Source organism: Anabrus simplex, chromosome 7 (genome assembly GCF_040414725.1).
Source record: "Anabrus simplex isolate iqAnaSimp1 chromosome 7, ASM4041472v1, whole genome shotgun sequence".
Lineage (NCBI taxonomy): Eukaryota > Metazoa > Arthropoda > Insecta > Orthoptera > Tettigoniidae > Anabrus > Anabrus simplex.
The window spans coordinates 177,943,659-177,968,165 of NC_090271.1; the positions used below are offsets into that span (position 1 = coordinate 177,943,659).

Sequence of the window (24,507 nt, forward strand, 5' to 3'; positions counted from 1 at the left end):
TTCTTCCACACATATACAAGTATATATACACAGATGAACATAAGTGTTCACACAGAGGCCCACTGACCCATTAGTTAAAATAAAATAGGCACTTCCAAGGTATTTGAAGTTAGAAACAGATTTCAATCAAGTTCCCTCCAGAAAATCTGTGTCTTTCCTATTGACAGACATTTAACCTGTTTTTGTTTTACTGATATTCTTTAAATTTGTCACTCTAAAGATTTAGTTTCTCCTGTGCTTCTGCTTCAGTTTCCCCCTAAATGAGAACATCATCTGAAAATATTAGTTTTAGACTCTTTGATGGATTTTATGATCTGATCCATGCAATGATGAAGAGGAGTGGTGGTGACAAGGCACTTCCCTGCTAGACTCCTCTCTTGGTTTCAAACCAACCAGCTCTTCTATCCATGGACACAGCTAAAGCATTTTTGATAAAGCATCTTTACTTTATCAATCATGAACCTATACCTTCTAGGCATTCCCAGATCATATTTCTAGGGGCACTGCTGTAGGGCTTCTCGCTGTCCATAAAAACCATCACTAAGTTCTTCCATATTCCCAGTACTTCTCTGTTAGAATTCAGACAGCAAATATGAGGTCTGTAGTGGTTTGGTTCTTCTTGAAGCCATTTTGCTTCTCATCCAATAATAGTTCTACTATTTTCCTGAGTCTTCTTTCAATTATTTTCTCCAAAAGTTTAACTGAGTGAGAAAGTAGAGTGATGCCTCTATAATATCTATACTCCTTCCCATTTTCCTTTTTATACAGGGGATAATGATGCCTTTCATCCAGTCTGCTGGTATCTTGTTCTCTTCCCAGATGTGTTGTGCTCCAGCTTCCTTTATCATGTCTCAGTGAGGTCCCAGGGGACTTACCACTTCTCATGTTCTTGAACTCAGACTCCACTTCTAAACTACAGTGTCAGTTGCAAATTGAGGGTTTTGGAAGCAATTAGATCATTCACAGAGACTTGAAGAATGAATACTGAAAAGCATAACAGTCTATAATGAAGTTGTTTATATAAATATACGGACATCAAAAGGAACACATAGTAGGATAAAAATGATGACAGGTCAATGTGGGAAGAGGGGGAAATAGAAAGAAAAAGCAGAAAGATAAGGACAATCTCCACATCTTCACAAACTACCACCTTCAAATAGATTGGCTCTCCCCTCGCCTAAATTAATTTCTTCTCTGTCCCTGAAGTGCTAATTTCTGAAGGAGGAGAAGAAAAATAATAATAAAACTGAAAACCTATCAAGATGGTCCTTCAGTGAGTGTTGAAACCCACCCTCTTGATGAAGCTGGGAAGCAGAAATGAGCAGAAATGCACTGAAGATAAATTAATTTAGAACTGGGTGAGGAGAGAGCCAGCCTATTCTGAAGACTGCAGTATATGAAGAAGAGAAGAGGAGATTGTTCTTGTCTTTTGTGTTTAATTTTTATTTTTCTCCTCATCTCACAATGACCTATCATTGTGTTTACCCTAATGTTTTGTCTACTTGATGTTCCTTTCTATTACGACCTAATCTGCACTGGTTTTTTCCTTTCCATCAGTTATAGCCTATAAGTAAGATTTTGGGTTAAATTGTCAGTTCTATCACTGAACAGAATTGATAATTTAAAAATGATGTACCAGTATGTATGTATGTATGTATGTATGTATGTATGTATGTATGTATGTATGTATGTATGTATGTATGTATGTATGTATGTATGTATGTATGTATGTATGTATGTATGTATGTATGTATGTATGTTGAGTACTGAGCCCAAAGGCTGGTTGGATCCTCAACAGCCCACTGCCTAGGCACCAATGAAGAGGCGTACAAGGATAGTGAGGTAGTTTCCTGTTGCTTTCCTCACCAAACTGTAAGTTGCTGTTACATATCAGTCAGCCATACCCACTGGATTCACCAACCAACCGTATGAGTGACATGTTCACACCATTCATAACAGGGACTGGTTACATGAGGAATAGCATTACTAGCATCGCTCATACCTCAGTCACTTTCCTATTGTCAGAGCTAAGGATAAGACTGAAACTGAAACACATCAATGAAAGTTTAAAGAAATGTTCAAGTCCGTACCAGAAGACACAGTGTACTGTTAATACTAGGTCTTGCCACCAAAGGTTAGTTGGCTAATTTGTTCTATTGCAAGTTATTTTCCTCAAATTCAATTTAAAAAAAAAAAATCCATCTTTAAGGTGTATTGTTCACCATTTTTATATTTTGGATTTTGAAAAAAGAGCATTATCATATGAATATTTCATGATATTCAATGTCATAAACAACTGAGCTTTAGTTATGTTTTTGGCAACACTTCCCATCTGTAGCAACTTACAATACCACAAAAGGAAAAAAAGAATAAACCTAATACTTCAAGAGGCTAATAGTTATAATCAGTGACGGGAAGAGTACAAAAAAAAAGTAATTGGAGTGAGTTACAGTTACCTGAGAAATATTTTACTCACAATTACAAATCACTTTTTCAACAAGTAATCACTAAAATTACAATTACACTTACTTTACTGAACACTAGTCATAAGGAAATCACTGACATTCCCGCCCCCTGCATATTACAAAGTTTGAAAGGAAATTATCGTCGCTGCCGGGACAAAACCTTCTATATGAAATATTTTAGCTTAGAAGTTCGGCCAGTAAGATTCTGTCATCTAAGGTGCAATATTGTGTGAATATTGTCGAGGCATTCTTGCTCTTAATAATGTATGTGCTGCGGGTCAGCATATCACATAGGAGGTTTTGTCCCGGCAACGACGATATATTACTTTGTTTTGTGTGTGTTTCTTTAGCATAGAGACATTAGGAGGCTATTGCCACTAAACATGATACCCTGGAACTTTTGAAATGACTGTTCTCGGTCATTTTTATTTTAGTTAATGACTTTTAGTATTTCAAACAATGTGCCATTTACTTTGCAAATAAATGAATTGGTTCTTAACATTCTCATCGCTAAGCCTTGACCTTTTTTTGCGGAAAGGCACTGAAAGGCACATGGAGGAAAGGAATACCTGTGTTTAATTTTAAGAAAATCGTTGGTTGTTTTTGTTTCCTTGTTTCTCCACATGATGTAAATGAGTTACTACAATGTACCGATTACTAGAATGTAACGATTACTAGAATGTAACGATTACTAGACTATAACTGAGACCTGTGGAATATGTCTCTTTCAAAGAAACGTTTACTATGATGTGTAAAATATTATTGTAGAATATTTTCTTTGTATTCCTTTTATCCATCTAAATTTGGAAATCTAACTACTAAATTGTAAAGGGTTGTTATTGTTGATTGATATTTTGTAATGTTCTGGAAATTTTCGTGACTTGGACTTTTGGAACAGGGGGTGTCTGCTCCTGTCGATTAGTAGATTAGTAGATTAATTATATTTCCCTCGGGGTTTGCCTCCAGTAACCTTGCGTTACTTGATTAATGCTAGTTTCCTCTGCTCCACATCAGAAGTTTTTTTGGTGTGCGAGTAAGATGAACTGGCCTCTGTGTCAAGTTTAAGTATTTCTGATTTCCCCCATGTTTCCATTATGTGGCGCGATTGTCTGAAAGCGTGTTAACTTTCACTTAATATTGTATGTGTATCATGTGTTTCCTATTAGCCTTAAACGCTGTATTCTGGAAGTTGCATTACGTTAAGGTATCTTTGATTAGCCTCTTTGACTTAAAATAAAAGCTCTTCACAAATTACATCTAATTTTGTGGTTGTTTGCTATTTTCTTAAGAAGGAAAGTTCTGGATAATATTTCTGCTGGAGAAAATAACACGAGTTTTGATTAGTGAATCTGGGTGGTGAGAGGTAAGCTTCTGTGGTCTGACTGGTTACTTGGTGATCGCACTGGGGCCAGCTTTGCCTTCTTAAGTGTGCGAGGCAGGATTTTGTGGTCTTTTCGTTTTTCGTCAGTCCAGCGATCAGACACACGTCGGCGATCATCCCTCCCAGGATGACCTGCCTTGGGGTAAGCACTGTTGGTTTCATTTCTGCCTTAATTTAAATTAATTTGCTTTTCTTCTCACATAGGAGTTTACCCCTACTCGCCCAGACTCGCCACTCAATTATTAAAATGCCTTAGCTTTTCAGCTGAGCCTGCCTGTTTGATTTTGGAGGCATTCCCCTTTTCTTTTGGTTTTGTAAACAGTGTAATTAGTAGATTAATTATATTTCCCTCGGGGTTTGCCTCCAGTAACCTTGCGTTACTTGATTAATGCTAGTTTCCTCTGCTCCACATCAGAAGTTTTTTTGGTGTGCGAGTAAGATGAACTGGCCTCTGTGTCAAGTTTAAGTATTTCTGATTTCCCCCATGTTTCCATTATGTGGCGCGATTGTCTGAAAGCGTGTTAACTTTCACTTAATATTGTATGTGTATCATGTGTTTCCTATTAGCCTTAAACGCTGTATTCTGGAAGTTGCATTACGTTAAGGTATCTTTGATTAGCCTCTTTGACTTAAAATAAAAGCTCTTCACAAATTACATCTAATTTTGTGGTTTTGAGATACCATAACTGGATTTTTGAACTGAAGGATTTTGTTTCGAATTTTCTTTGTAATGGTTATTTTGGAAAAAAATATTAACAGATCAAAGGATCACCATTGATTTTTCTTAAAATCTGCAAAATACGTATCCCCATGACCCTGGTGAGGTTCCCACACCTGCTCCACATCCCCTCTTATAGGCATCACGTTGCCCAATCTGATGTTCATTTGATGCAGTTTATCTGATGTTTTGGTTTGTGCTAAAGGTGTTAAAGTGCCGTGCAATTTAAGTTTTCCTTATTCTTTACTATATGTTGTGTAACCACTGGAAACCGGTTACAATAATGATTACAATTTTGTTTCATGAAGTAAATTACAATTAAAAATTATATTTTGCAAAAAAAGTAACAATTACAAGTAAAAATTGCATTTTGTAAAAAGTAAGAATGTAATTGCTACAAGTAATTTGATTACTTTTATTCGATTACTTCCCAACTCTGGTTATAATGAAGCTTCAGTCTTATCTTCTAACAGAAGCACATGACTTCAAATCATAGGTAGTAAAACACTTCTTCATAAATTGAACGTTAGTTTGTTCACTAGTGTTAGACTCTGTCAATAAAATTCCATGAATTCTTAAAGAATGCAACATTACAGATATAGTTTAGTTACTTCTGAAAGTTACACTGAAATAAATATTCTGAAATAAAAGATCTTTAGTGCTAGAACTTAGTGTAAAACTTAGTATAACATATAAGTGTTACAGTAAGTTTAGCATTACAGATAAGTTGTTACCATTTCACTCTTATCTTCTTTGTGTCTCTTATATTGCCAGACTAGTAAATATTGAGAAGTCTTTATAACCGACTAGACTGATGAGAAAACACTTCCCATTGACAGAGTTAAACATACTCTGACAACTTATTGCACAATAATAAAATAGAAATAAATTCATAAAAATAAAAGGAAACTTGTTAAATGTGCATAAAAAGAGAGTAATAACATTTTTTAAACAAAAAATCTTCAAAAGTTCTTGTACTGGTCCCAAATTGCAGCATCTCTTCAGTCTACCACATATGCCAATAATCATCCCACCACCAAGATTCTGGAACTGATAAATACTCCCTCACTTCCGAGTTGATTTTCTCCTGCATAACCAGCAATCTACGAATCTCTGACCTAAGATTAGATGCTTCTTCCATGAGAGCTGAACGGTGTTCAGGAGAAACAGTACGATGGAAATGCTGTCCAATGAAAAAGGTCACAAAACAGTTATATAGGATAATACTGACGTTTCAAGTATACATTTCAGTCACAGGACAGAAATTCACAGAAATGAGATAAATGGAAATCCGTTCCGGAAAGGAAAAAAGGTAAGACACAATCGAGCACATTCTGAGACATGAGGAAATAAATGAGACTTAACATATGGTAGCTTTCTATTTAAATGAAGAACACTAAAAAACAAGTGACCATTACATAGAATATGTCAGTTGAGTCATATATAGAAATAGGAACATAATTAGAAACACATAATAGGATAAATGCAATGACTGGTCAGCATTCCTATATTTATCTGGCTTTCTTATTGTCTCACACTTCTCACATCAAGACTGAAGACCTGTCAAGATAGACAGACTCCTCAATGAGTGTATAAACCTGCCCTCCAGATGAGGGTGAGGACTAGAAATAAGCTCATCAGGGACTAAATAAATGGATTGTAACTGAGAGATTTCCCACCCTTCAATATAATTTTTATTATTGTTTTATCTACATCAAGGACAAACACACAACAGGACTACACTTAATTAGGACATGTTTCATCTCTCTATTTGAGACATTTTCAGCTATAATGAGAGTGTATATCTAAAAAGTTTAAAATAAAATATAGTAAATTAAGATAAAATCAAACAAACATTTATTTTTAAATTGTCCATTGTCCTGAGAGCTGAAGATCGTCATTTTTCCTTAGTCTCCTTCACTATTTTATCCAACAACGATGACAACAGCACATTTCCCTGTTTTAGTCCAGTTACATTTCAAAACCATTTGTCCTCTCCACAGGGGTTTGGACACAGCTGCAACACTTGTGTTTGCACATATTTCCAAAAAATAGTACAGTACATGCAGGTCATCTCCATTTGGGGTGTGCCTGAAAAGAGCTGCACCACCTCAGGACGAGGACACGAGTTTACTTTTTACTTCATTAAACAAAATAAAATCTTCTTTCTGAATAAAACATAATTAAATCTCCTCATAACAGAAAAGGACTATTCTATGATCTCTCCTTAATTTCTCTCAACAAATTCAAAATTAACAAGTAATCCTCTCCACTTCAGAAGATAATGTAACTCAACTCTGGAATTCCACATGCTGGCAACGCACATAAAAATTGTCACAATAGTCATTGCAAAAAATGACCAATTCAACACTCACAAAAATTACACATCAATGAAGTGGAGAGTAAGAAAAACATATGTCACAAAATTAGACAAATATCGAACATGTAACCAAAATTATGGTACACACTATTTACAAGTTCGATTAAGTTAAATTTACTCTGCTATTATTTACATTATTTTTAAGTGGGAGAAAATAAATTGGAGTATACGCATACAATTGGAAGAATGTCCTAAATAACACCGTGTCAACATAACAAAGTTTAATTAAACGTGACTGAAATTTAAGTAGACTGAGCTCGATAGCTGCAGTCACTTAAGTGCAGCCAGTATCCAGTATTCGGGAGATAGTGGGTTCGAACCCCACTGTCGGCAGCCCTGAAGATGGTTTTCCATGGTTTCCTATTTTCACACTATGAAAATGCTGGGGCTATATATTAATTAAGGTTACGACTGCTTCCTTTCCACTCCTAGCCCTTTCCTATCCCATCGTCACCCATAAAGCAACATGTAAGAAAAAAAAATTAAGCATGTCTCTTAAAAGATCTGATTAAACCATAATCCACATGAATAAATCAACTAAAAATAGCAGGAAAAGATGAGCATAAATATCACACCAACATGCATATCTCTAATCTGTATGTTTCCTATCATTAAATACCGTATGGGCAAATCCCATCTCTGACATGGGCAGACATAATTCTACTAATTTCCCCACCAATCAAGTGCATAAAAATTACATTAATGCTTTATAAAAGTATTACACAACACTCACTCCAAACTGCTCCACAAATTGTTCCATACTACAATAATCAAGGCTCAATGATCTAGATTTGATTTTCCACCAGTGTACAACAAAAAATACACGAGCTTACATAAAAAAACTTGAGCATTATTTGCACACATGAACACTTGTCTCCAGTTTATAGGCATGATTACCATCACAAATGATGAAGCTATGTTTAGTTAAATAAGAATTATTATTAACATCCTGTCCTACCAATATCCTAACAAAATAGTCAAAATGACTTACAGCATGTCGCATCAGATGACTTGAATAAAAAACACATTGAATTATACACGTAAAGGTATTGCTCTCAAGGTGACTCAAATAAACTGATTTATCATAGGAGCTTATGATTATTAATACATGATCTTTATATTTTACAACACTGACCTAAAAGAATAATTCTGATGAAAGGCTTCACTTGCAAAACATGACTGCATGTCATTCATAAGGATCCCAACTCCATGACCAAAACTAAGGAAAATATGTGAAATAGAGAGAATTCTACAGAGCAGACAAGGCTGATTATTAAAATTTTACTTGTATGAGAGATAGTAACTACTTTACAGGATACTTAAATTTAGACGTCTTGGTCAGTCCGCATGGTCAGGTCACTGGTGTTCCCACAGCTTCATTATTGGGCTTAGGACTCAATGTCCATATTTAGCACTGTATGAAAGTCGCTAATTTCTGGTCAGCAACTATATAAGATTGTTCATCCGCCATGTTTGTCATCCTTGTGAGATTCCTTCTGTTGAAATGGGATACCTCTAAAGGCAAGCCTCATACTTATCAGTCAATATACCAACGCAGCATCATCTTCTTCAAAGCTGTGCTTAATACGGAATCACCTTCAATACACAGATCCACCACCTTGGACTTCCTTTCTTTCTTTCTTTCTTTCTTTCTTTCTTTCTTCCTTTTTATTTAGGTTTTGTTGTTGTTAATATATATAATGGTGTAAAATTTGTCTTTTATATGTAGCCAGTTTTAACGCTTCTGATACGACAAACAAAAGAATAACTGCATGATGTCCATCATGATGAGGCAAAAGTCTGTATTCAACTCTAGTGTCCCATGCTGGAAGTTCATTCTGACAAAACTGATGATCAGTCAGAATTTAGTTCTTAGGTCCAACTTGCAAATTAAACATACGTCTAAATAACTTGCTTTACGAATTTCATTATGGTCCATATTGACAATTGATCACAATCGAAGGGTAGAGAAGGGTCCACCTATTTAACACCATTAACTTGTTTGCTTGTATACAAGCTAATGGTATTAAATAGGTGGACCCTTCTCTACTCTTTGATAGTAAATAACGTGCTTCTCTGAAGAACATTAAGAATGTAAGAGTGAGAATTACGCTTTGAGCACTTTTAATAACACATCACATAATCATATAATAACCTCAAAAGGAAATAACTCTGGTTCCACCTTATTTAATATTAATATGAGATTAATCAACTGCAGTTCATCACATAATGACTTACAACAGAATTGAACTGTCACTGATTGTTAATAACATCATGTCAAACCTTCTAGAACAACGTGTGAAATTTCCCTTCACATTCACTTATAAAACACTGAAATTTAACACAGAAGCACAAGCTTTATAGCTAACACAATCAGAAAGAAAGATACAGGTTTCCATTTGCTACAAAAACATGTCCAAGCTTCTTTTTTAATGGGATACAACATGTGGTGATCAGCCCTGACTCTCACCAGAGTGCATAGTGTCGGCTCACAGCAACTTCGGTGGTAGATATAATACTCTCTTGACTTGGGTGATTGCTGGACATGTCCACAATGTTGGTTAGGGACAATACATACATACAGTACATACTGTACCCAACAGGGTCATGAAGTGAGGACCACAGGGATAAAAACAGAGCAAATATATATTACATGTTGCCTAGGAGCAAGTTCGCGGGAACGCCAAGTGTCAAATCAAGGCATGTTCCAAGCTTCCCAAGAAGCTGAGCGAGGGAATCCCAGAATGACAAGAGGGGTGGAATTATCTTGACCACAAGTTGTCTTAGAAGGAGAGAGGGAAGAAATTTTTGTGATCAAAATCCAAAACAGCATAGCCAACTTTGTATATGAGACTGCGCAAATTAAAGATTTTACTAATTAGACATTCAACATAACTTCAAAAGAGCGGGTCATTATCAGTGTATTTTATGAGGGTTTGTGATGTCCTTTAAGAATAATTTCCTACAGAAAAAGAGACATCCCATTATATAATCATGGAAATTTCCAGGGTCCATGTGGTTATTTTCTCTCAAGGTCCTTCAGATTGGGGAATAACCAGACATCACCAGAAGAAAGGGGAGAGATATATGATGATAACTGCTAAATGTACAAATGGATTTCACCCAGGATAGTCTTAAACAGCATACAGTGAAACCTCAGAATGCGAGTAACTTGGTCTACGAGTGTTTTGCAAGACGAGCAAACATTCTACATAAATTGTAACTCGATAAGCGAGTAAGGTTCCGCAATAGGAGCGTCACGTGTGCCTACGTATTCTCCTCCCCTGAGCCTTTGTTTACCTCTCCCCCTGCCTCTCCCTTTCCTGGGAGAGTGTGTGTAATCATCTCCCGCGCTTGACTTCACTTGATGTGCCTCGCTCGCATAGCCAGCACCGTACGAGTGTACATGTTTTGTTTCTTTCATTAGTGTTATAACTGTTCTGCAACGATGGGCCCAGTGAACGAAAAGAAGGCTAAAAATAATTTGGTCAGAAGAAGGAAATGATTATGATGGAAGTTAAGAAGGAAATGATCGAAAAGCACGAACGAGGTATGCGAGTGGCTGATATTGCGAGATTTTATAACAAGTCCACGTCAACGATTTGCACAATATTAAAGAAAAAATAAGAAATAAAAGGGGTAGATGCAGCAAAGGGTGTCACAAGAGTATCAAAGCAACTGTCACGTGTTCTGGAAGATGTAGAAAAGTTACTTCTCGTTTGGATAAATGATAAGCAACTAGCAGGTGATACTGTGACCAAGAATTTAATGTGCGAGACGGCAAAGACGTTGTACGTCGACCTCGTATGTAAATTACCATATAGTACACATACGTCAACAGAATTCGAAGAAAGCTTCAAAGCAAGCAGGAGAAGTGGCATCCATATTGTTGTGAGGCAAGGGGAGGCTTCCAGTTCGGATGCTAAGGCATCTGAGGCAATCACTGCTGAATTCGGGAAGCTCACAATTACCGACTGTTGCCTACCACAGCAAGTTTTTAACTGTGATGAAACGGGACTTTTTTGAAAAAGATGCTGGAAAGGACCTACATCACAACAGAAGAAAATTCAATGCCCGGTCACAAGCCCATGAAAAACCGTTTAACCCTGTTATTGTGTGGTAATGTGAGCGGGTATTTGAAACTAAAGCCCCTGCTTGCGTATCGTTCCAAGAATCCACGAGCCTTCAAGAAATGCAAGGTGCAGAAGAGCCAGTTAAATATTATGTGGAAGTCAACACCAAAGCTTGGGTCACTCGTATTTTCTTCGTTGAATGAATGAACGAGGTCATTGGTGCTGTAGTGAAGACATGCATTTCAGAAAATAATCTGCCACTCAAAGTATTGCTGATTATGGACAATGCTCCTGCTCATCCTCCAAAACTTGAGAATGACTTACTGGAGGAATTCAAGTTCATTAAGGTTAAGTACCTTCCTCCAAACACTACTCTACTTCTCCAGCCTATGGATCAGCAAGTCATTTCGAACTTCAAGAAGCTATACACCAAAGCACTATTTCAGTGATGCTGCAAAGTGACTGAAGGAACAAACCTTACCATCCTAGAGTTTGGAGAAATCATTTGCACATCGTGAACTGCCTGAAGATCATCGATAAAGCCTGGGATGGGGTCACCAGGAGAACTCTCACTTACGCTTGGGGAAAGCTCTGGCCTGAGTGTGTTCTTGGATGTGACTTTGAGGGAATTGTTGGTGACAATGAGCCGCCGATTGTCGATGAAACTGTGTCCTTAGCGTAGACCATGGGGTTGGAGGTGAATGACGTGGACATTCAAGAGCTGGTGGAAGAACATAGGCAGGAACTCACCACCAATGAACTGATGGACCTGCATCGTGAACAAAAGGAAGAGGTTATGGAGAAGAGCTCATCTGGGGAAGAGGGGAAGGAAAAGTCAATGGAATCTCTCATTTCAACTGAGATTCTGGAGAAGTGCAAAATGTGGGAAATGGAACAAAACTTTTTTGAAAACCACCACCTGAATAAGGCTGTAGCAGTGCAAGTGATGAATCTGTTCATTGACAATGTAATGTCTCATGTTCATGAAATCCTCAAAAAGAGGCAAAAGCAACAGTCATTGGACAGGTTTCTCATTAAAGTTGCACGAAAAGAAAACAATTTCAGTGAGCTAACAGACAGCAGTGATTCCATTAGTGAAATTCGTGCTACACAGTAACTCTTCTCATGTCATGTCATGTCTTGTCTTCCTCACATCAACAATGAATCTATTGTTAGGTAAAGTGCAGATTAATTTGTTTTACGTTATATTTTGTTTTAGAATAGTTATGCGAATAAATATTTTTGTGTTGTGGACGAATCATACACGTTTCAATTGTTTCTTATGGGAAAACTTGCTTTGAAATGCGAGCGCTTTGGATTACAAGCATGTTCATTATTTATGAGCTTCATGTCCATATTGATAGATTACACGTATATGGAAAATATACTGTACTTACAAGCATGTTGCCGGAATGAATTATGCTCACAATCCAAGGTTCCACTGTATAAGGTAACTGATCACCTGAGAGCTGTACTGCTTCATTTCTAGCACCACAGGAAAAGGGAAATCAATTTTAAGAAGGGGAAGATATCTAGAATTACACCATTTTTAGGGGAGTTCATAAAAGGAGCAGGGCATCTCTCCACGGACTCACTGGATTAATCTACCTCGTACAGTTAACACATATGTCCATGTTTGGGAAAACTTTCCTTTGTGAGAGTGAGTTTTTGATGAATAAATCAACAGTGTGGCGTATGAAATAAAAGGGTGTAGAGAAACAATCCCAGTGAAGTAAGTTCAAATGCAGAAAATGGATTTTGATAAACTTTCCTCCAGGATATTGAACTCGAGTCACACTAAGGAAAGCAGTAAGCACGAGTAATACGGTACAAAGAATATGGTGTGAGACTGGATAAATCACAGTAGAATGTTTTTCTGAATGTTCATAAATCCGAATGCAGAACAGTGTGGCATTAAAAACAAAGTACATGTGAACTGTGATCTCCTGAACGAAGAATAACTTTGTGTGTGTCTGTTCCCAGTAACTAGGATTGAATACACGAATGACTCAGTGCCATGAATCAACAAGTGAGCAATAAGATGCTGAACCAAGGCTCCATGAAGTTTGACACCAGTAAGGTGCAGTGCTAAAACCACAATGATGAACTCCCGGGAGCTCGAACGGAGGCGAGGAGATGACTAGGAAAGGCTGAGTACCCAATTTGCTTATTATTGCATGGTCATGTTGCGCGATTAAAAAAAAAAATTAAATGATAGGCCTAGATTTAAATGTACCTGAAAAGTAGGGCCTATATGTTAGGGGTGGTCTGAATGATTAGATATATTTAATGCAATGTAAATATGCATGCAGAAGTTTTTTTTGGGAATACAATTGCTTACTTTTCTTTGAAGTAGATGTTTGTATACAATTTAATTACATTATGTGTGGTTTTATTATTGTGAATGCCCGTAATTCATGTGAAAGATTTAATGTGGTCATGTTAGCGTTATCATATGATTTCAACTGGAAGGTGATATTGATATTGTCGTATGTATGGGAATGTCATCTGTTAGGACATATTTGTATTTTCTTGCAATCTGGGAATTAGGATTGGCATTTGAGTTTGAAGAATAATTAGCATGTGCATGTTGTGTCATAAAAATGAGTCTACAAGTAAGCATGACAGGAAGAACAGAAGATGACGGTGAGGTCCAAATAAAGTTCCCCATTTAATTAGGCGAGAGACAGAGATAATGTGTTTAAATCATTCATTAGATAAGATTAAAGGGCTGTAAGTTGGGAATATGGTGAATTTATTTTAATGCCTGCGAATATTCATTTGAGAGTGAAGTAAAGTTTTAGTGCTGAGGAAAAAGTTTGCTAGGGACACCATGGGTGTTAAATTGGTAAGAGGTAGAGACTGATTTAACATAGGCAGCCTTCATTAAAGGATGATAGTTAGGGTTTTCAGGACCTATCTTGGTAGCCCAGAGCTCGCTCCTTTGGACCTCGATGAGTGCACCAGGCGCAGCCATTAACACTGAATAATCCTGTGTTTCAGTGAATTTTATTGAATTATATTTGTATTGCTGTGTGGTTATGTAATTTTGTGAGTTGAGTAATGAGGAAGGTTCTATTCCTGCAAGTAAATATTGTGTGTCCTGGTTTCAACCCTGAACAGAGGTAGTTTTGAGTTTTCGTGTCCAGATGAAGTTATTTTAAATGGGTTTTTCTTTGAATTGGTTAAGTTTTGTATTATAGGTCCCACTCAGACATGCATAATAATTGTGTAATATAGTTCCAGTGTTTATGAAACTATTTTATTAATGTGTATCGTGTGCATGGTCATTGCGGTAAACTTTATTAACTGTACTCAGTCTTGCCTGTTATATCAGCAAGTCACAACTCACAAAATGTAAAAGGGAATGAACTTTAGTAAAGAAAATGTAACTTTGTGCGAATTGTCTAGTGGACATATATATTTGTATTTTCATCCCTTTACTGCTGAATTTTCTCGTTTCATTTCTCATCATCACCAAGAGTAAATAAACCCATTGTATTTAAAATTACACAATATCTCATTTGTTTTTAGTTAGATGACACCTGTCTGTTCTACACTTTGGGCCGCTAAGTTATATTTTTATATATGCTATGCCCACTAGATCAAAACCCAGTTTACGACCCTGTAGATATCATTGCCGGAGAACTAAATTCTATTTCTTTCATTACAATACTTCAGTACGACACTAACATTTTGATGTCATCCCTACCTAACTTCCAGATCCCTTATCAATGCTCCCTAGTCCATCCTGTTTCCCTGAACGTACCTCCCAATAATGCTTCTAAACAAACTTCCTAACTTTGTAACTTGCTAACGTACCACCGAGGTTCAAGTGAAGGCCATCTGAGCATAGATCCCTATCTCCTGCTCACCCATTAATATCTACAAATCTCACTCCCAAATTGCCACATACCCAATCCATAGTCACATTTAAATCCTCGATTAACACCCCCCCAGTTAGTATCCTTCCTACACAGTATCCCACTGATAACAATCTCCACTTTCTTAAATTTCTTCCATACTGCTGTAACCAGATCCCACACATCCCCAATTACAGAATTTTAGTACCTATTCCTGCTTGCCTTGCATTACTGGTACTAACATGGAAGATTACCACCTTCTCCTTACCCTCCCATTCCCTGCTATTTTCCTCAACATCTGCCTTAACCTAATTCCTGGATAACACTCTACTCTGGTTCTCTTTCCTCCACACACTTTCCTCACATGCCTGACAATTGAGTCACCCAAGACCAGAGCCTCAACCCCACCCTCTTGATTTGATCCCCACCTCTCCTGGTCTCCCTTAACTTCCCTGATGCCTGCAGAAGCTACTTCCTCCTCTCTTTTCTCCCCCTGATGACCCTGTTCCACCTCCCTCTTCCTATCCTCTACTCTACATTTCCTTTTCCTATGGGTATCTCCCCTCCCACTGTAACACTTCCCTGATCTCCACCTTCTCCCTGATGATCTACCTGTAGTGACTCATACCAATTCCTCACTGATACCTTTCCTTTACCTGATTCAAGAATGGAGAATAAAACCACACACCTCTACAATATATAAATCTAACTTGATTTCAATAATAATAAGTATGCTGACAGGTTAGGAACTTCATAGTATCATGCATCTAATGCTGCCTTATGGCAGTCATGGGACATATTGGGTTAATTAAAGCCTGTCACCATGGCTTGGACTCCTGAAAGTTTGAACTCACCATCTGCTACTAACTATGAAATATCTAAACATTTGCAGATATTTCTCTCTGTGCATCATATTATCAAAAAAATAATCGATGTTTTGTGAGAAGAGAATGCTCTGGTCAGGCCTATCACAGTTGTGGGTGAAGTATCTGCATAGGTTGAAATAATTCAGCATAACCCCAAAATTTCTAGCTCAAGTTATTTTCCTCTCATCATGGACAGAAAGTTAAGATGAAGACCACAAAGATGAAGCATATAGCCATCAGACATCCATTACCTCTGTCTGTGCTGCCCTGAGTTCCTTCTTTAAGTCTTCTATAATTTTGTCTTTATTCTCAATATGATTAAGAGCTTGCATCAGCTTCAGGTTGCTTCTGGAAAGCCCTCCTTCAAGCTTCTTCGTTGTGTTATCTTTACTCTCCATCTAAAAGAAGGAGAATGAAAAGCTTTCAGAAACTATTGTCCCCAGACGAGAATTAGGAACAGCTGTATTACGGTTTCTGATGCACACAAATCTGAGAGGATACTTATGGAGGAGCGGAGGAGGAGGACGAGGAGGAAGAAACGGAGGGCATGATACTTATATCCTTATATTAAAATGTATATTAACAAATTTTCATTTGAATACGAGGATAATACAAAATCAATGATTATGTAGCATTATTTAATAAAACTGATAGAAAAATCTTTACATCACATAGAAACATATTCCACTTCACTTGTTGCAGCACAAATTTTATATGTAGTCACTTAGATCTGAACTCTCAATGAAGTAATAATATACCAACTTCTACTTGTCTGAGCCATGGAAAAGCTTCTAGGTATCTAGAAGGATACAGGCAACAAATAATATACAGACCTTTGAATTTACATAACCATATCATTTTCTTGTATTCAGTCCCTATATTTAAGAAATCTGTCATATTCGTACAACTAGACTGGATTTATGACCAAATATTCACCAGTTTTGTAAACTTTATGGGAAGATGCAACTTGACATCCTCCCAATTCAGTTCATAAGCTTCACTAATATTGTTCATACCTCTTTTTGTAGCTTAGCTGTGTCTTGGACAAGGTTCTGTAGTTTGTTAGCAGTTGCCTGCAATTGTCCTTCTCTCTCTGTCAATTCTGTTCGAAGTTCCTGGTTGTCACGGTTCAACAGATCCACCACATCTGACATCTTCGAATTCTCTGCCTGAGTTTTATGGAGTTTGTCCAACAGGAAATTCTCCTTTAATCATAAAATCAGATTCCAAAGAGCTGAAGTAGAAGTGAAGATTATAATCATATCATTGAGAAAAAAATTCTAATCGGCTTGAACAATATAAGAAACACAAAGATCATAATATCATAAATCATATCATAAATATCATAATACTTTCAGCCATCTTTTAAAACTTTATGGCACTAAAATATGTAGATAAAGGCAATAGAAGAAAAAGGAACTTGAAGATGACTGATAACAAGAAATATGATGAATAATTAAGTAATGATATTGAATAGTATTACAGTTCACCCTGAAGCTTTGTAACAGGAATGATATGATTTCAGGGTAGTTTAAGATGACCTCAGGATGAAGACAGTGGCACTTCTCTTGGCAGCATGACCAATCAGTTCACGCCACCAGGAGTGTCACCCCCATCATATCAGTATCAAAATGGAAATGGAAGAAACAGCACTTGTTATTTATCTGTACACGTGATTACATAATCTCTCAAAACAGAGAAATAGGATTTTTTTTGTTTCCTTACTTTTACAAGATAGATCAACAAAAAGTATATTTCATACACTGTAATTTGTTCTTCAACGGAATCCAGATCAGATTTTTGCTTTTCTATGCATGAATATGAACATTTTTTAGTAGTTATGGCATCCTCTTCATTTGGAAAACTTGTCACCAGCTCCTCTCAGTTACATTTCTTCAAATCCCTCCTTAAATATTTATCAGTATCCATATCTCACAAAGCAGGCTTTGACTGAACTTCATGTATGAATTTATCCTCAACAAAATTACAATTTTCTGCTTCAGTGTTCATTTTTCAAGACTTGTAAATACATATAATAGAAGTGTGCCACACAGAAAGTCGCAACCTCATGTGAAGTTCTGTTTCTGTTTGAGCCATCAACTTGATGGCTTGAAAAATCACCTTGTCTGCTACTGGTATAAATTTCATATTAGAGCCCGTATTGTCAAAGTATCAACTTGTGAAAATTTAGATTTTATAATTCCACCTTTACAATACTGTAATTGTCTTTATTACAAAGACTACATTAAATTACACTCGTGAAACATGTTTCATCCTCTTATAAGACATCTTCAGTCACAAATACAAATACATAACATTAAAAATGAGGCGAGGACACATTAAAATAAGTAAATGCAAAGTCTTTGTATCCTGTAACGTGGCGTGATAGCGTCTTGTCAATCTTCAATGTTAAAATGGTGCGGCGTGAAACATGATACGAAGCATGAAGTCCAGTTAAAATCATATGTTAAAACTGTGGTTCAAAACAACGAATTGTCAATTATTAAAAAAAATAAGTTGCTATGCAAATAAAATTATGTGCATAATAGCTATTATAATGTGGCATCACCACAACACTGTTTTATGTACAATATTTATTTCATTTCTATCTAGTCCGGCAAACATTTATTTATTTATTTATTTATTGGTGACAAAAGGTCCCATGAGCCTCTGGCTCGTGATAGGGACAATACAGTACATACTTTTTTAAGGCAACACAATAATTACATTTCATATACAATGGCCTTTCTGTAAAGTGACAAGTACTTTTTTTTTTTTTTTACATGTTAGGATCATAATTTTTCAGAAGTATATTCAGATATTGCATGGCTGTAATATACTAAATATGGACAATATATATATTATTGTATTAATTAAAGCAAGTTATATAGAGATTATATTAAGATATCTGTAAAAGAGTAATATTCCTTCAGTTTTTTCTTAAAACATATAACCGATTTACAGTTCTTTATATCAGGAGGCAACACGTTATATTCCCTAAACATTGATGATTCTATGCCTTTCACTCCGTACTTTACTGAATTAGAATGAGAGGGATATATCCTTAATGATCCTCTAGTTTCATAACCATGAATTTCACTAAAATGGGAGAAGTTAACAGTAGAATGGGTTAATTTCCTGTCTAGCTTATACATAAAGACTGCTGATGAAAATGCAATTTGTTTATGGAATGGCAGAATATTTGACTCTGAAAAAACTTCATGTGATGGTTTGAGGAAGGGGAATCCATACATGATTTTGATGGCTCTTTTTTGTAGGATTTCCAAATTATTAATGTAATCTTTCCTACATCTTCCCCAAATAAAGCTTGCGTATGTTAGATGTGGGTGGATCATTGCATAATATATACACTTCAATTGTTGATGAGAAAAATTACTGTATCTTAATCTGTGCATTATTCCTATCAAAGGGGTAATTATGCTGATTACATAATCAATATGGCTTTTCCAGGAAAGTGTTGAGTCTAATATTATACCAAGATACTTAGCTGAGTTGACTCGCTCTATTACTTGGTCCTTTAGGACAACAGTGTTAGCCGCTGTTATCTTATGGGCTGTTTTATGAAAGATTAGGTATTTTGTTTTAGTCACATTTATGATCATTTTTTTAGATAAAGCCCAGTCCGATAACTTGTCCAAGTCACAATTTATGTCTTCCATAATTCGCGTTTCACATAGTCCTTTGTAAGTTATTAAGATATCATCAGCAAATACTTTACATTTCCCCTTTAGTGTTAGAGATTGTATGTCATTAATATAAATCAGAAATAGAATTGGACCTAGTACTGAGCCCTGCGGTATTCCCGTTTTTGTCTGCTGCTTAAAACTTTTAGTATCGTTAATCATCACATATTGTGTTCGATTTGATAAATAATTTTGGAACCATTTGTGTGCTAAACCTCTAATTCCTGCCAATTTTAACTTGTTCAGAAGTATTTTGTGGTCAACCAGGTCAAATGCTTTTTTAAGATCTATGAGTAGCCCTGCTGCTAATTTATTTTCATCTAAGGTCTTTTGAACATCTATTACTGTATCAAATACAGCATTATCAGTTCCTCTATTTGGGAGAAACGCATATTGATTATTGGAAAAGTAATTAGTTTTACACAGAAAATTTACCAATCTAATTTTTACTACCATTTCTATGAGTTTTCCAATTGCAGATAATATACTAATTGGTCTGTAATTGGATGGATCTGTGTTATCTCCTGATTTAAAGATAGGTACAATTCTGGCACATTTGAGTAATTGGGGTATTTCTCCACTGAGAATTGAACGGTTAATAATTTCCACAATATATGGCACTAAACTTTCAACACAGGTTTTTAACATGACATTGGTTATTTTATCTTCAGATAAATTATTTTTATTTTTTAGAGAAGTGATAATTTTGAGCACTTCACATTCATCAGTAGGAGACATGAAAATACTATTAGTTTGACTTTCGGCTGTTGTGCTGCCATGAACTTGCTCATCTTCAGGAAGACCTTTTCTTATATTTTCAGCTACATTAACGTATAGTTCATTTAGGTTATTGCATATGTCCTCTGTGTTTGTAATGCTGACATCATTTACCACCATATGGCTGATTTCATGTTTATGTCCAGGCTTCCTATTTAACACTTCATTGACTACATACCATGTTTCTTTTTGGTTTTTGCAATTCTGTAATTTGTGTTCATAATACCTTTTTTGTAACTCTCTCTTCAATTTGGTTATTTTATTACTGATTCTTTTGTATTCTTCAATTACTTCTGCAGAGGGGTTTTTAACTTTAGTTTTTGAAAACAGTGAGTCTTTGATGTGAATCAGTGTTAGTAATTCTTGGGTAACCCAAGGTTTTAGGGGAATGTCTTTGGGGTTCGTTCTTTTTATTGAAATTGAGCTGGTTTCAATTCCTGTGCTAATATACTCAATAAATTTATTATAATAAGTGTTTATATCCATTTCCTCACATTTAAAATTATTTTGTAGGATATACTGATTTAATTTGTTGTAATTTACAAATTGCTTACCACTATCTTTGATTATCGGTACTACTGGAACTGCTTTTTCACTAGAAATTTCACATACCAGTAGGTAGTGATCACTTAAGTTATTTGTTATATTGAATACATGACATTTTTTACTACTATTTGTGACAAGTATGTGATCAATTAATGAGGAGGTTGTTTTTGTTACTCTAGTTGGGTATTTGTTATTACATGTTATATAGCCGTAAGTTGTTATTAAATTGTCATACAAAGTTCTGTTTCTGGAGGTAGAAAGCAAGTCTATGTTTGTATCTCCAAGTATTATTGAAGTATGCCCTGAACTGCTATTTAGGATATTTTCTAGATCAAACAAAAAACTTGGTGAGTTGCTATCCTGTGGGTTATAAATGGTAATGATTTCATATCTTTGATTTCCTTTTGTAATCATGACTTGCAGTATGCTATGAGATTTATTTATTTCATTTATGACATTGCTTTTCCATTTGTTTGAAACATAAAGTGAAACACCCCCACCTATCTGCTCTCTTACCACATGATGAGAAGTGTAGTTTTTTATTTCAAAAGCGTGGGTTAGTTTGTTGGTTAACCAATTTTCGGAGATTGCAAGGATATCTACTTCTTTAATCTGATCTAAGATAATTTGTATATTATCAAATTTATTTTTCATGCTTTGTGCATTTATGTGTAGGCCTTTCAATTCACATGATCTACTTTCTGAAACTCTATCTTTAATATAATTATATAGGGTTTCACATTTAAATTCGTGTACTTCAAGAAATTTGTTTTCAGGATCCAGGTTTGGTTATGTAAGGACAAAAATTTGAAATTAAGAAAAGAAAGCTTGGAATTCAAGCGGGCACAACACAAGGAAAGGTTACCTCATTGTTTCCAGATCAGCTGGAGTGAGTAAGTTCATGCAGAACTTCAGGGTTTGCCACTAGCCTCGAAGGACCGTCCTGGAACTTACGGATATACACTTTACAGTCCCTGACCCATGTGCCAAATATTTTCCCCTGTTGCCGTAGCTCGCGGCATTTTTTGGCGAGGGTCTCATTCCTAGGCGTTAAGTGCTCGTTGATATAGATGTTATTTACCGAGCTATATCCGATTTCGTTCGTTTTTAGTGTCTTTTTTTGTCGTCTGCTACTGAGGATTTCTTCTTTCTTCCATCGATTAACAAACTTCACGATGATAGGTTGTGGTCCAGGTTTCGTGGATGGAAGTCTGTGTGCAGCGTCAATATCTTCGGGCTTTATATCGACTCCCAGCGCCTTGCCAACTTCAGTTACTTTCTGGAACACTTTTTCATCCTTTTCAGCAGGAACTCCATACACTAGTAAATTGTTTTTGCGTTGATACTGCTTCAAGTCTTCTAGCTCGTTCACGGCTGCCGTTGTCGCAATTTCCGCATTTTTCTTATCTTTCCTCAAAGTGTCTAGTTCTTTCTTGAGGTCGTCATATTTTTCGGAAAGAAAGGTCGCTAATTTCCGTAATTCTTTGTTTTCTTCCGTTAGTACTTTGAGGGACTCTTCCAGTTGTTTGGAGAAGTTCGCCATAACCTCATTTATGTTAGGTTGTGCAATGCAGTCTTCACGTTTACACGACCATTGGAATTGTTCTTCCTTACGGAAGTTTTGGAGAGTTTCTTTGTTCATTTTTACACATGTTACGTGGAACCAACGTTCGCATTTACCATCACAGCCTACAGCCTGTTGATTGTTTTTTATTTTCTTGCCACACGGGGAGCACACGAACACCATGATGTTGTTTATCTTATTTATTTAGTTGTAGCTGTTTGAGTGCTAATTAGATTTTGTTTTAATGGTTTCCTGAGTTATTGATGTTACTGATCTGCAGTATATTCCTGAAGAATTGTGGATATTACTCACATAAATTTGTTTTTTTCGTCACTTCACTGAATATATCACACACTCACTGCCGCCATTATATTATAATTTTATTTGCATAGCCACTTACAGTGTTTTATAATTGACAATTCGTTGTTTTGAACAACAGTTTTAACATATGATTTTAATTGGACTTCATGCTTCATATCATGTTTCACGCCGCACCATTTTAACATTGAAGATTGACAAGACGCTATCACGCCGCGTCACAGGATACAAAGACTTTGCATTTACTTATTTTAATGTGTCCTCGCCTCATTGTTATGTATTTGTATTTGTGACTGAAGATGTCCTATAAGAGGACGAAACATGTTTCACAAGTGTAATTTAAGGTAGTCTTTGTAATAAAGACAATTACAGTATTGTAAAGGTGGAATTATAAAATCTAAATTTTCAAAAGTTGCTACTGGTATGCATGAAGGGTCACAACTGAAATAATGCAAACACCAGGTGGTGTGGCCATGTTGGATTTACATGAAGCAACTGTTAAAGGGCCTTATGTGAAATTTATTTGGAGGCATACAAATTCATTTCAGCATCAGTGGGGAGTACACATTCTTCATTAGCAAACACTGTCCGGCTCGATGGCTAAATGGTTAGCGTGCTGGCCTTTGGCCACAGGAGTCCCGGGTTCGATTCCCGGCGGGGTTGGGAATTTTAACCATAATTGGTTAATTTCGCTGACACGGGGGCTGGGTGTATGTGTCGTCTTCATCACCATTTCATCCTCATCACGATGCACAGGTCGCGTACGGGTGTCAAATCAAAAGACCTGCATCTGGCGAGCCGAACTTGTCCTCGGACACTCCCGGCACTAACAGCCATACGCCATTTCATTTCATTAGCAAACACTGATAAAATACAAATCTGATTCCAATTAATATACCCATGTTCTGTAACATGTCTGCACATCTGAATAATTCCTCTGGTTCAGAGATTGGACGTTCACGTTTGTCTCTGTATGTGCCTCTTAATATACACACAACATACTACACCGCCAACCACCAAAGATACACAATAATGAATACATCCTGTGGCATAAGGAAGGGCATCTGACTCTAAAATCAAGGTGAAGTCCATATGTGCGACACATCTTGCACCCAAGGTTCCACCGGGCTGTTGGAAAACTGGCAGAGGAAGAAGTTTAATTTCAAGATTCTGAAGTTTTGATAATTTTCAATACCTTTAATTTGCTGAAAGTAAACAAAGGAAGACTTTATGATGCCCAGAAATATATCTATTGCACTGTACAATAAATTTCAACTATTACTGTGTTTCTTGTAGGAAAGTAGGAAATTCTGCCCAAAATTGTTATGCCGTTAGTGCTTTCTCATCATGTATAATTTTTCAGAGATCTTAATACCATAAAATACATATTAAATTGTCAAAACATTATAGTAGTTATTAAGATTTGTGTGTCATACTGGTAGGACCTCTTGGATCTCTTCTATGTGCATGATGATTTTGTGTAATGCTGCAGGTGTTTCTGTCACTACTAACCAACACCAGTATGTTAAAATGGCTGTTCCAACTCTCTTACTAACACTGTTCAAATATCAAAAATTCCTGTTTGAACTGCTTTCCATGTTTTTCAGTGACAGCTACTATATTGTCTGGGAATAAGTCCAAGTGTGAGTACAAAAAAATGAAGCTTCAAGCTCTCATTTCATGACAGACCACCAACATTAATATCACATAATTTCTGTAGTCTTCTAATTTCTTAAGATGTGCTTCATGACATCTTTAATAATAATAATAATAATAATAATAATAATAATAATAATAATAATAATAATAATAATAATAATAATAATAATAATAATAATTATATTATATTATA

At 36.1% G+C, this 24,507-nt stretch overlaps 1 protein-coding gene across 1 annotated transcript in view; it reads right to left on the minus strand.

Annotated features, from left to right (window-relative positions):
• The window catches only part of LOC136877767 (restin homolog), a 151,466-nt gene that overhangs the window by 81,451 nt on the left and 45,508 nt on the right, over positions 1-24,507 (minus strand). The window contains exons 8-9 of the mRNA XM_068228738.1: positions 16,763-16,951; positions 15,998-16,144 (exon numbers count right to left, since the gene is read on the minus strand). Of these exons, the coding sequence (XP_068084839.1) occupies positions 15,998-16,144; positions 16,763-16,951 (336 nt within the window). The remainder of the gene's footprint in view (positions 1-15,997; positions 16,145-16,762; positions 16,952-24,507) is intronic.